Genomic DNA, 13876 nt, shown 5'->3' with positions numbered 1-13876 from the left:
TTGAAATGTCAAAAATATGTTTACAAAATAAAAGTTATTGTGCGCCAGGCATAAGTGAGATCCAAATCTAGACATCTTGCTCATTTCCATGGGAAATTTTGGAAACATAATTCCAAACAAAATTTATTGTGTGCTGTCATTATTCCACTTTTTTTACGTTAAAATGGTTAAATTGTAAATAAGGTAAAGTGCCCCCGAGTCGACCGGTCCCTCGACACGACCGGGGGTCAATATTTGAATGTTTGTTGGTAAATTTCTATAAAATTGCCACTGATTCGTATTTATTTATGGAATAAATTGAATAAATAACTCTACCGGTCGAATTGAGGAACCGCTCGACTTGAGGTCACTTTACCTTAGCTAATGACTTCATTTTTCTTAGGATCCAAATTAAAATTCATTTTTTAATCCAATTATTAAACAAAAATTTCAACATTCATTTTACTGCTCAAACCCAAAGAAAGGGCAGCTTTTCTTTCAACTTGTCGCACAACATGACGCACAAATATTAAGAGATATCAACTTCCGATGTTCCGTAACCCCCCCCTCCCCCAAAGTAATCATCACCGCTAGATATGTGTTCTCTTCTTCCTCCCAACACCCCCTGCTTCCTCACCAAAATCCTATATCCTGGTTTATTTCGAAAAATCCTCATTTTTTCTCTATTTTCTGTTTGTTTCCTATTTATGTAAGGGAAACGTAGAATGTCACAAAAAGCCCGGAAACTTTCCATATCATTCATTAAAGTGAGTTGACTTCGGTACTCCAAGTACGTGCGGATTCGCGCATTCCCTGGCCTTTCCGGGAGCCTTTCAAGGCTTTTCTCACTAGGGGGAGGCTTTGAACTTTCGCACACAAAAATGATGTTCAAGTTCAGTGATTTTTTCTGACTACCATGCAAACCGTATGGATTCTCCAACTATGCCAAAAAAATGTCTTACTTATAAGGTTCATAATCCCACCAAACAAAATCCCAGGAAATCCTTAGATTTTCCTCCAGAGGAAAATGAAAATTTAATGGCGATTTGTCCGATAGATGAATCAAGTTTCTATTATCGCACACGATTCACGCCATCATTGAACACCCCATTTTCACCGTAAATTTTGCACCGGACACTAAAAGTTGCACATCATTGTTTAAAGGGAACTCTAATCTACTTGATTAAACCATTTTTATAAGGAATAAATCATTTTAATATCACTTTTTTGGAACTTTTCTGAGAGATGTTTTATTGACATTAAAAACCATTTTTTTGCTTGATTCTACGAGAATTTCACTCCGGAAACGGTTAAATCTGATGAATACTTTCTTGAAAAGTCCAAATATCACTAAATTTACACGAATCAATAAGTTTTTAAAGCTAAAAATTGACTAAAACTCTGCAAGCGAGAAGACCACACAAGATTCCACCATTCCTCCACGGAGCCGGATATGCACAAAAAAGTTTGAATGCGCATCATTGAAGATTTCTCTGTTCCTGCAGCTGCAGGAATCGGGATTTAGCACAGATATTGAGCTTCAGCAGGTGAACAAGCTAAAATTTTCACAAAACATCTTCTTACGGACAATTTCTTTTCTTTGTCATGCAAAACAACACAATATAGTGAGGTTATGTCAAAGATTGTCAAAAAGCAGTTGTAAACTGTATGAGCTTATTGCAGATGTGATTCTTTCATTGCACATTCAGTTTATGCAAGCTTGAAAAATATTTTTATATCAAAGAAATGCAAAATTGTTTAATAATTACTTAACTGCAGCCTATTTGAGTCAAATTACTTCTTGTTTATCAACTTTACGATTTTTAAGTTTTCCTTTTTAGTGGTGGATCAAATCGGTAGATTACAATAGATGTGAATATGAGGGATCGCATCTAAAATGAAGTTTCTTGGAAAATGTGAGAGAAGCCATGTCTTCTATGTGCGATCGATGAATCTGAGTCAAGTTTGTGAATTTTGTTCCACCCACAAAAAGTGCCTGTTCAGCCTAAAAGATTTTTACTTAAATCTGATTCCTAATAACCCTTCTACCCTCTGTGATAGTAGTTTTTCAGAAAAGTGATATTAATTCTGCACAATCGTATGAAATATTGCACAGCAAAATTACAGTTTTGGACCTGTTTTTAATTTTTGTTTCCTAAAACTAGGGGAAAAAGATTAGACTCCCAATTTTTTCAGGAAAGGTGTGATTTAAGACTAGCTACTAAAATATATAGCCATCAGTGAAAGTTATAACGTAATACCGGAGAAATTCGAAGTGTCCGATGGTAGCGTATGTGCGAAACATAAAAGCCTCCCCCTACATCTCGTTCGTAAATATGATGCTTCTTTGTTTCTTCAGGCATTTATACAACCTGGTTATCACAAATGCTTAAAGCTTAAACTTTCCTAAATTTCGAGGAAAAAACACCTGTCCAAAATAAGGACTATTACCTCACTGGTGAATCTCTTAGAAAATGTCAACAACTTCCCCTTAAGTTTTTTTAATGGGATTTTTCCTCTTAAGTTCTGTAGAATGTTCGTAACATTCCCGTAACATACTTAAGAATTTACAAATAAGCGTAAAATTCAGTCGAGACAAAATTCGGAAGTATTTCTTCATATATCGATGAGATATTTATATATGGGAAAGAGACGCGTTCAGTTTACACTTACACAGGGACAATATGGATTTTCGCAAGTTCAGAGAATTTCGCGGTCTCATTATATCAGAAAATTGTGGTTCTAGGGGAATCTAGGCAACCTTCGCACATTTTTTCGTGCTTCATATTCAGGACTTTTTTCTGACTAAACTGTAAAATGGGCAGTGAATTGCTCTACACCAAAAAGTTCTCTGTGATATTTTAGGTTTCTATGCATAGGGGAGACTGGGGCAAAATTTGTCAAAACGAAAATTTCAATATTCACTATTTTCTAAAATAAAAGAGACTTAGGCTTGAAATTTTTATTAGATAGCTTTCATGAACCTTCTTAAACTTAGAAAGTTTCAAGGGATTCGAGGAAGGATAATGTAAAGTAAAAAATAATGAAATTTTGAGCCCTATTTTTGAAATATTTGGTTTACAGAAAATATCAATAATGATTGGCTCAATTTAAGCACATTTCTCGTTAAGATAGAGAAAAATTATCTTCGACAAAGTTGTAGAGGAATAAATTTCCTATAAAAATATGTCTATTTGATATTTTTAATGTTTGCGAGAGTAAAACATCACAAATTATCCGAAGACTGACAAAATTTACCCAAACAACTTTGAGAATCTCTACAAAATCGACTTTTAGAAAATGATTCGAAAATTACATTCCTTTCGAGATATAGGAACATAGTCTTCTGTAATGTTGTAGAGCAGTAAATTTGCTATAAGAATTTACTCATTATAAAACGTTTAAGTTTTCTCAGAGCTCGTAAAAGAATTAAATATGCGTTTTGACAAATTTTGCCTCAGTCTCCCCTACTGGAGCTTTTTAAAAGTGCGCTATTTTTACCATAGAAGGGCCTCTCTGACTATTTTAGAAGTTCTACATATACAAGCATTATTTCAGAAAATTGTGATTGTATATGCCGTACTTTGAGAATTCTTTAACATTATTATGGAGAAGAAAATGCTAGTTGGGTAAGCAATTTCACTATTTTTTTTTTAATATGGTTAAATTGCTCTTATATCCATACTAATACGAAAAATTTAAAAAATTTCACCCATTTAGAAATTCCAGAATTTGCCTTATGGCTAAACGTTAAATCTTAAGGCCGTGTTATGTATACGAAATAAAAATTAAGATTGGACAATACCGGAATCACTGAATCATTCTGTACACGACGAACTAAGAACAAATTACTGAAACAGAATAAAAATTTTGCTTAATCACGTCTCCGAAACGAGTACGGATGGGTCCCGGTCAAAATTCTGAATTCTTAAAAGTATCATAGTTTACTAAAGGAATTTAATCTGTATTTTAAGAAATTATTCCACACATTATTCTCCCCGTCAGAGATTAATCAGGTTTTCGTAAACTACGGACTAGGGCTCAATGGACAAATGATAGGAAATAGGATTTTTTTTTAATAATAAAATATGAAAATCTCAAGATTTCCAAGCTTTTAGCATTCAACTAAAATACGGACACGTTCGAAAAAAAACAACATTTTTTTCTAATAAGTATTTAAAATCGATAATGTTAGAGTTCTGATAGGTGATTACAAACTATAGGGATGTCCTAATCTAGGATATTTTGATCAGTGAACCTTTTTAGGAAATATAAATTAGATATTAAAAGGGGTCTCGCACAATATCTCGAAAGCCGAAATTCTGAGAGTCCAAAATATTGAAACCTCGAATTCGACGGTTTCACGATTTTGACCATTTGGGATTTTGGATTTCGGAATTTTGGTTTCTGGAATTGTTGATTTCGGCTGCCACCGATTAAGATTTGTAATTGTCTTAAATCAAATATCAAGGTATGTAGAAAAACATTCAATACTACGGAACATGGCATTATCCAAAATTCTAAGCCCTTATTAACTAAGATTTCCATAATTTAATTTAATCCGCTTTTGACAAAAAAAAATTAATTTGCAATAAAGGCTACTCTTCTTTTTCATAAAAACAACCAATAAAAATATTATTTTTCATTAATGTATTATGATTTTTCAAAATTTTTCAAGATCTTCATTCCTAGAAATTTTATTAAAATTTGAAAATACATTGCAATTTTGCAATATTTTAATAGGATTTGCATTTTTCGGCTTTTTCGCATCCTATTTTCCTTTTGAATATCCACCCACGTAAAAATAGTCTCCTGCCTCCATATATTTCCAGCTTTTTTTTTAGGTCTCGTATCCCTCGTATTAACGTATTAATGTTTTTTCTTTTTAAATAAAATGCATTGGTCGTCTTAAACTTTAAAGATTACACCGATTAATGCGCAGTATATTGCAGAAACCTCTCTTTCTCCAACTTATCTCAGTTTCCCGGCTTTCCCTATCCCGGCTTAAAGCCTCATCTTAAAAAAAAACACCCAGGAACGCTGACTCATTATTCAAAAACTTTACACTATTCTTTCGCATTTTGACGTAATTGGTTTTTCTTCAATTTCACCTAATTACGTAATTAAAATAAATTCTAAGATTTCCAGTCTTATCAAAAAATGGACATGGATTACCTTTCAGAGTTCTTGGAATCCTCAGCAGTATCTTTATTTTATTAGAAAAATACCTAGAATTTCTAATCCTCTATTTTTGGATGTTTAAGAAATCCCTTTAAATCTAAAGACACCTTTAGGAGCCTTCCAAGAAATAAACTAATCCAAAAAAGCACCAGGAATCCCAAAGAAAAATCCACAAAACAAATTAAAGCAACAAGAGTAAAATGCAACTTACATTCCTCACTTTTTCCAGAGCCTCATCGGAGTCCCCGGACGCCTCACCGCCGCCTCCGCCCTCGAACTCCTGCCGTTCGGCGTCTTCGGCTGCAAAGCAAGAAGAACCAAATAAGAATTGAAAAGGAAAAATATGGTAAAAGATAGTTTCTTCAGTAGCTCAATTCTCTCGCTGGCTCTTTTTCCCACTTTACTCTCTTCCGCTTTGTCTTGTGCTTCTTTTTTTTCTGCCTCTCTTTGCGCTCAATTACCGTTCGCGAGTTTTTTTTCTTTTGCTTTTTGTACACCTGAAAAAAAAGACAGAGCCTTCCCCTTCACCGTCCATCTTGGACACCCTTCTTTGGCCAATTTTCCCACACAAACCACGAGAAAACTGCCCATTGGGGTCACGGAAAATGCTCAGTGGTGTGTGCTGTGGAATGTGGCGGTGGTGCTGATGGGACCAGTGGGGGGAAAACTAGTGAAAATTGCAGTGAAAAGGTGCATTACCGGTGAACGACTCAATTTCATCGTCAGACGCCATTGAAACAATGGGGGCCCCTCAGTTGTCACAGCGGCAACTTTGGACACTTTTTCACGCCAAAATATCGCACTCTGGCACAAAACACCACACACTACGTCTCAATGGGATGCCAATTGACAATTTTGCAGTATTTTTGCACAATTTATTCACTTTTTTGCCACGAAAAAAAGCTGTTTATTAAGCAGAGAGCACGCTTCCTTTTGCCACACAACCTACAGCGCCGCCTGGCAACTCAGCGGTGAACGACTAACCCAGCTGGCTAAACAAATCCCTTACTCCATACGGCATTCGAAGTACTTTCTAATAATCGCTTTGTACACGGTCTTTTAAAAGAAAGTCCAATAAACCCAAACATATTTTACTAATTAATTTTAAAAAAAAGTATGGATGGGAATGCATTAATAAAAATTCTATGTAACATACATTATTAATTTTTCTTCTGTTTTGTTGCCATATTAAAATTGTAATTTAATCTAAAATCAATATTTCATTTTTTTAATACACTTTATAATAGTATTAAAACTGAAATAAATAACATAAAACTTATTTTCTTTCGAAACAGTTTAAACAAGCAATAATAAAATTTACTTTCTAAGAGTTAAGTTAAAGTAACATAAAATTGTAAAATCAACGTACAACGGTACAACATGTTCCGGGATTAAACACGTCATGTAACATCGTCAATTAAAGACTTTCTCCTATTATTGGGAGTTAATTTCTAAAATTATTTTTTTAAATACACCTTAATCATTAGGCATTACAGTTTTTCATGTAGTAAATTTAAAAAAAAATGTACCTTTATTGTAAAAATATTAAAACCATTTCTTTTTTCAGGATTTTTTTAACACAATAATAATAATATGAGGAAATCATGTGAAAATTCTTTATATACAGTGGCGGCCAAAATAATAGAATCAGCTCCGCAAAGACTACTATTTTACCTTTAGCATTTTTGTTTATTCCAATTCGTTGAAATAATTTTGATATGGAAATGTTAAATAATTACCTTACGTCAAATAAGTATTGTTTTGGCCGAAAGAGGTCTCTATTTTTCACAGAATACATCAATAGAGAAATTTGGTTTGAACAGCACGATAGGACCACTTCCACTTAAATTAAAGAATGTGGTCTATAAATCGAATAAGTTTAAATAAAGCCATATTTAGAAACCATAAATGACAGTTTTCCAATTTTTTTGGCTCAACTGAATTTCACTGTAGACGTATTCTGTGTAAAATAGAGACCTCTAGTGGCCAAAACAACCCTTATTCTACGATTCTAATAATTTGAAGATTTCTACTTCAGAAATATATCAACAATTTGGGAAAAAATATAAAAGTTAAAAATATATATATATATGCTTTGCAAAGTGATTCTATTATTTTGGCCGCCACTGTATATCAACACGTGTCTATAACTAATTCTAAATATATCTCTTTATCTAACATTTCATACATCCAGAGACATCCAGAGAATGCCATGAAATGTTTTTTTTTTTAACAATAAAACTTTTAAAAACGTAGTAATGATCTTTAAATTTCAGTTAAGCGACATTTTCGAGCACAGCCAGAGATTGTGTAAGAGCTATGGATTATCTAATATCTAATAGAAATTCTAGGAAAATATTTCAGTATTTTCGCATAAGATCCTCGTCAATGCAACTTCTTCATTAAAATTTCAATGTTATAAAGAATTTTGACTTACAAATTGGCACTAAATCACACCCTACTTAAATAATATTTTCCTCCCTCTGTCTCCACAAAAAATGTACGTTTGAGAAAATATTTTATCCGAGCTAGGCTATTTTTTCATTAAAATTATGGAGAATAAGGAATTTTTAGGGGTAATGTTAAATGTTCTGCAAATTTCTAATGTATGAGCATACTTAAGGTTTTTATCAATAACTAAAGAATTCCTATAAATCGTTTCATAATCTGAATTTTTCCAAACGTACGATTTTTTCGGGAGAAAGGGAGTGTTCATATTTTACAAATTATTTATTCTGTTTAGGATGTATCGTGAAATATGTGTGATTCAAGGTGTGATTAGAAGAAATCACACCTAAAAAGTCTCTCCAGACTTCAGGTGCTTTAATCATTTGCGCCGGGTGGGACTCGAACTCAGAAACTATGACAATTGAGTCGAAAGTCTCACCGCCATATACCGAACACTCTCTCCCAAATTTTTATAAACAAATTATAAATGCAGCAATCAAAAAGCTCCTGTTGACTGCTTATCCGGTTGACAAAGGTAATCATAACAAGCCAGTAAAGATTTTCCTGAATGGCCTTAATATATATAAATATTCAATAAATTTTCTTTCGTTGAATTTTTGTAAAAAATGAAAAAAATTACAAAACAAAAAAAATTTAATGAATCGTAGATTTATGTGTAAAAAAAAACAAGCCTTAAAGAACGATTTAATTTTTTTTTTCGCTTTTGGAAAATATGGAGATCAGACTGATAACTTGAGAAACATATTTGAAAAGACATTTTTTAAACTTTTAATGAGCTCAATATGTAATTTTATATTGCAAATCGGATCAAGATTTTTATCAAGGGGTCTAGCCTAGCCGGACTAGCCAGCCCAGAGCGGAGAATTCTCATATATTTTTTGTACAAAAAAAAATGATTACATTTTTACTTAAGTGAATTTTTAATTTGGGTATAAAACCAAATGCAATGTTGAAACATTTTCCAAATGTAAAATATTCAATGTTATGTTTTTGGAACAAAATTTACAATGATTGCAAGAGAATAATAGTTCCTTAGTCTAAAAAAAAGACGTAAAATATGTAATTTTCTACTTTTTTCAAAAAAAACATTCTATCCCGACAGGTATTTGAAAGTCGTAATTTTTGTCTACTTACAATTGGTTATGAACATTTAATAATCATAATAATTTTTTGTTTCCAATTTTACATATTAATTATTCATAAAATAATTTTTATTAAGCCTACGGCTGCGAATTTTAAATAAATTGCCGAATGGTTAGTGGTCAGCTGGGTTGATCGAATCTCCTTCTTTGCGATCACAGTGCCCTCATTCCGGAAACTCGTGACGTGTTCAGTGTCAAAAAAACCCGAGTATTTGAGAAAATTTCACTTAATCCTCTCAATTTAATTAAATTTGAGGGTTAAGGAGAGTGAATTTGGTGCATTTTCCAATTGGAACTCCTTCTTCACATTCTGTTGATGCAATTTCACGTGTTTTGGGGATAGACGGGTGGTGTTTGTGTGACATATTGGGGTGGTGAAAACAAGTCCCCCAACTAGGTTAGTCAGTGCTTTGTGGCAAGGGAAGAGTCCTCCGGAGGCGTTCAAAATGATGGAAGGAGAGGCTCCCAGTAGAAATATTGTATCTCAATTCTTCATCAGAATATCTCAGGTGAGTTTGGGCATCGTACGATTGTGATGATTCACCCAGCTAATTGGTTTTTTTCTTCCATCCGGCAGCTCTATCAACTCCAACTCGACCGGTTGACTCCGCACACGAGAATCCGATGGGGCGGTGCTGTTTTCCTCATTTTCCTCTTTCTGCTGCGCGTCTTCACCAAGCAGGGATGGTACATTGTCACATATGCCTTGGGCATCTACCACCTCAACCTCTTTATTGCATTTCTAACGCCTAAAATTGATCCAGCGCTGGATTTAGACGGTAAGACCTTTAACCATCTTTCCGGGATGAGATCTCCCTTTATTAAATCCTCCTTCTGGGTTTGTCTTTGCAGATGATCAAGGACCAGAATTGCCAACACATGCCAAAGAGGAATTTCGTCCGTTCATCCGGCGATTACCGGAATTTAAATTTTGGTATGCAGTGGCCAAGAGCACTGTCATTGGCATCATTTGTACCTTCTTCGAGGTGTTCAACGTGCCAGTGTTCTGGCCAATTCTCGTCATGTACTTCATCACACTCTTCTGCATAACGATGAAGAGACAGATTAAGGTAAGTCCCTGGCATCACTTAGAAATTTGATCTAGAATAGGGTCAGTGACCTCAGTTCAGTGATAATCAAATCGACTTTAGAAGGTTAGAGATTACACGGAGACCCTCAAATGACCCAGAAATTAACTAAATTGAGACAGAACTTTTCTTTCTTTTTTTTCTTATGAAAATCAATATCGATAAGACTTAAAATTGATTTTCTTTGGTGAAAAGCTAAACGTTGAGGCCAGGTGGTGATTAAAAAATATAAATTTATATATCCAACACGATTCAAAGACTTCGGACCTTGTGACATAAAAAAACTGAACATAAATTCGCAGGTTTTCGCTATAAAATTTATTTTTTCTCTAACAAATAAACCGGTAGTACTAAAAAATGGAGATAATTACAAAAAAAATGATAAGAAAAATATAGAGATATTACAAGATATAAATGTCTATCCGAATGAATTAATTTTTCTTCTCATTTCCTGAAGATTTAGAAGTTTGAATGCTTTTACACTTTACTTAATCATAGTATTTTTTTCTCAATCTAATTAAATTGTAAATGGCAATTTGCGTTTAAAAACCAGCATTATATTTTTCCTGGATTTCGTTAGATGTTTTTCGCCTAAAAATTGACAATTGTTTAACTTTTAGTACACGCATGTACTAAATATTTTGATCAGCATTTTTTTACGAATTAATTGCTAAGTGTTTTTCTTAAAAATCATAGATACGCATGCCAATGGATAACGCTGAAAAATATTTGTAAATACAAAAATATTAGTACACATATCCGAATTAAAAAAATAAATAAATTTAAACAAGCCAAATTTTAGTATCGAAGCTACGTATCGTTTGAATAAGCAGATAAGTAGCTATTCGCGTTCTTACAATAAAATGATGCTTTTTGTACATTTACGGTTTTATTATTACATTTTATAATAAGACAACCAAGTTTAGAACATAAATTCTTGATAAGGAATAAGATTATCAAAAAAAAATCAAAAGGGACGATTTTATTTAAAAAAAAACTTTGAGTATTTCCCTAAAAAATCTTAATATATAATATAAAATATTAGATATGAAAAAATAGAACTTTAGTACATAGTGTGCTAATTCAATTTCGATGCCGGCCAAGATACTGAAAGCCGAAATACCTCACACTTAAATCTCGAAAAGTCAAAATTCCGAATCGATCACAATCCCGAAAAGCCAAAATCCAAAAAAGCCAAAAATCCCGAACGGAAAAACCTCAATGTCAGAGTCCGGAAGGAACTACAATCCCAAAAAACAAAATTCGAGAAGGGACCAAAATTTTAAAAAATCAAAATCCTGAAAACTCAACACCAAAATTCGGAAAGGGCCAAAATCCTGAATAGTCAAAATCCTGAAGTGGCCAAAATCGTGAATGGGTCAAAATTTCAAAATAATAAAATCCTAAAAATCAAAACTCAGAACACCAAAATCCGGATAGGGCCAAAATCCTGAATAGTCAAAATCCTGAATGGGTCAAAATTTCAAAATAACAAAATCCCAACAATCAAAACTCAGAACACCAAAATCCGGAAAGGTCTAAAATCTCGAATGGGTCAAAATTTGAAAAAATCAAAATCCAGAAAATCAAAACTGAGAACACAAAAAAAATCCCTTTGCCTCTAACAACGGCGAGTGTAATCGTATGTGTAGCTATGACATTTAAGTATTCGGGATTTTAGCTTTTGGGATTTTGACCTTTGCGGGATTTTGCCATTCGGAGTTATGGCTTTCGAGATTTTGCGATTTATGAAATTTGGCTTTTCGGAATTCTGTCACTTTCAGAATTTTTATTCATATGGGATTTTAGCTTCCGGAATTTCGGCTTCCAGGATTTTGGCTTTCGAGATTTTGACTGGAAATGCGCTGTTAAAAGAGTATTAAGTTTGTCCCAAAGTAGGCCCAACCACTGACTGATCTTAAAGCTTTATAATATACTTTGCCATTTGCCCAAACTTACCGTGTAAATTTATGAATTTGGCTTCGTTCATGTATACTAAATCTTAGACTGAAATCTGAAATACATCCGGTAATGAATTATGGTGCCATTTCAATAAAAAAATATGGGAAAATCTTTCTCTTGAACATTTTTTAGTACATGACTTAGGACATGGCATTTCTTTGTATTGGTTCCTGTCACGACTGTTGATGGTTTCAGAACACGACGAGGACTTAGGAAAACAGTCATGACAGAAACCAACACAAAGAAAAGAAACATTACTAACGCAGAAGCACATGAGAGCAGTCGGATCCCGACCAAAAATTCCGAAAATCAAAATCCCGAAAGCCAAAAACCCGAACACCAAAATCCCGAATTCTTAAAAATACCATAGCTACTCCCACGATTGCACCCGCGCTTGCTCTAGGGAAATTTTCTGTGTCTTGGGAAATTATTCTACACATTATCCTCCAAATAATTTCATCACTTTCAGGATTTTGAATATTCGGGATTTTGGCTTTCAGGATCTTGGCTGCCTCCGTGGACAGTCCTGTACTAAAAAAATTTTCAGGAGAAAGATTTTTCCTTTTCATTTTTTTCATTGCAAAAGCATCAATATTTTGTGTTTCTCGGCATTTTTGGATTCGAAAAGTAATCTTTAAAATCTTAAAGCAAAACTAGATATTTAGCACATGCTTATACTAAACTGACAAGTCTAGAAAATAGAAACAAAGTGTTAAAAATAGCTTTTCAAACAGAAAAAATATGTAACTTATTCTCAAATAAATAGAATTTTACCATTTAAGTTGCAATATTCATGTCAAAATTATAAATTTCAAATTTTGAGCGATCATTAGCCTATACTGTATCACTCAAAATTTGGAATGTTCAATTTTGACATTAAAAATTCAATTTAAATCTTAATGGCGCTGGCACACCTTTTCAACTGAGTGAAATTCAATCGATTGAAATTTTACCTCTTACTCTTTCTGTAAATTTTCTGTATTTCAAGATTTAATTTAAATGGTCCTCTGGTTCTAAAATTCAACATTTTTTATTAAGTAAATAAATGTTTAAATTTAGTACAGATATGTACTAAAACTAATAAAGACAGACATGCACTAAAACAAAAAAGGACAAAAATTTAATTTATTTTGTGGGAAATAATGGAGTTTTTAGATTTTAGAACACTGGACAATATATTTTTTCTTAGTACTATATTAGTACTAAATCTGTTTCTTCCTTTATGTGAAAACGCCATAAATATTTCTATTTTTTGAAAAATTTTTCAAGTTTCTATAAAATTCTGGCACCTAATCTAATCTTTTAAGTCCTTCAAAAGATTATTTTTCTCATCAATTGCAATCACATTAATGATTGTCTATTTTTCTTTTAATTTTAGCACATGATAAAGTACAGATATTTGCCGTTTACACATAGTAAACCGCGCTATCAGAGAGTTCCGGAGACACAGTGACAATTAAAAGCACAATCACTGCTGCCCCAAAACGTGGCCCCAGCCGCGACAGCTGAGGCGTCGCGGAATGAGAAGGAGATGATTGCACCATCATCGATTTCAACAGTTTAAACCACGGGGGATTTTTCTCAGTCCATTTTGCCTCTTTTTTTCACCCCCCTTCTTCAGTTTTACCACATATACACCATCAATGTTGTTGTTGTTTCCTCGAAGAAATAAAAAAAAAGACAGGAAGAACCAAAAAGACAACAAAGATCCTGGGCGCGGAAAGGAGACAAAATTTTTTAGAGGAAAATTATTCGGATGACAAAATGCAGTGAATTGTGCTTACTTTGGACGGTATTTCTTTTTGCAAATAATATTTCTTTTTTCTGTTAATATATTGTGGAAAAAGATCCCATTTATTATTTAACAGTCTCTGTAGTGATTTTTGGAAAGCTGGATGGAAGCGTTTAATTATAATTTGTAATTAAAAATAACATTTTGCTGTTTCTCTTGTTGGAGATGTGTTTCATTGGTGTTTCGAGTATGTTTTCACTGAAGGGAAGTAATGTTTCATTGTGGTTTCATGAGACAAAGCTGTCTGAAATATTGTTCAATTG

At 33.2% G+C, this 13876-nt stretch overlaps 2 protein-coding genes across 2 annotated transcripts in view; one reads left to right on the top strand and one right to left on the bottom strand.

Annotated features, from left to right (window-relative positions):
• LOC129802669 (chromodomain-helicase-DNA-binding protein Mi-2 homolog) overlaps window positions 1–6134 on the bottom strand; it is a 30440-nt gene extending 24306 nt beyond the window's left edge. The window contains exons 1-2 of the mRNA XM_055848662.1: window positions 5860–6134; window positions 5372–5460 (exon numbers count right to left, since the gene is read on the bottom strand). Coding sequence (XP_055704637.1) covers window positions 5372–5460; window positions 5860–5893 — 123 coding nt within the window. The 5' untranslated portion in view covers window positions 5894–6134. The remainder of the gene's footprint in view (window positions 1–5371; window positions 5461–5859) is intronic.
• Window positions 6135–8923: 2789 nt separating this feature from the next.
• LOC129802668 (protein RER1) lies at window positions 8924–13755 on the top strand. Its single transcript, XM_055848661.1, has 4 exons — window positions 8924–9280; window positions 9349–9550; window positions 9624–9841; window positions 13200–13755. The coding sequence occupies exons 1-4, from the start codon at window positions 9218–9220 to the stop codon at window positions 13272–13274; spliced, it is 558 nt and encodes a 185-aa protein (XP_055704636.1). The 5' UTR covers window positions 8924–9217; the 3' UTR covers window positions 13275–13755.
• The last annotated feature ends 121 nt before the right edge of the window (window positions 13756–13876 follow it).

Source organism: Phlebotomus papatasi, chromosome 2, assembly GCF_024763615.1.
Source record: "Phlebotomus papatasi isolate M1 chromosome 2, Ppap_2.1, whole genome shotgun sequence".
Classification (NCBI taxonomy): Eukaryota; Metazoa; Arthropoda; class Insecta; order Diptera; family Psychodidae; genus Phlebotomus; species Phlebotomus papatasi.
Note: the sequence above shows the minus strand (reverse complement) of the source record. Positions and strands in the feature narration are given on the sequence as shown.

What these genes read in the sequence shown, in the direction of transcription:
- LOC129802668 (XM_055848661.1), top strand. Translation starts at nt 9,218, where the DNA reads ATGATGGAAGGAGAGGCTCCCAGTAGAAATATTGTATCTCAATTCTTC. An exon ending in TCTTCATCAGAATATCTCAG is followed by an intron (nt 9,281 to 9,348) that starts GTGAGTTTGGGC and finishes TCCATCCGGCAG; the next exon opens with CTCTATCAACTCCAACTCGA. An exon ending in CGATGAAGAGACAGATTAAG is followed by an intron (nt 9,842 to 13,199) that starts GTAAGTCCCTGG and finishes TTTTAATTTTAG; the next exon opens with CACATGATAAAGTACAGATA.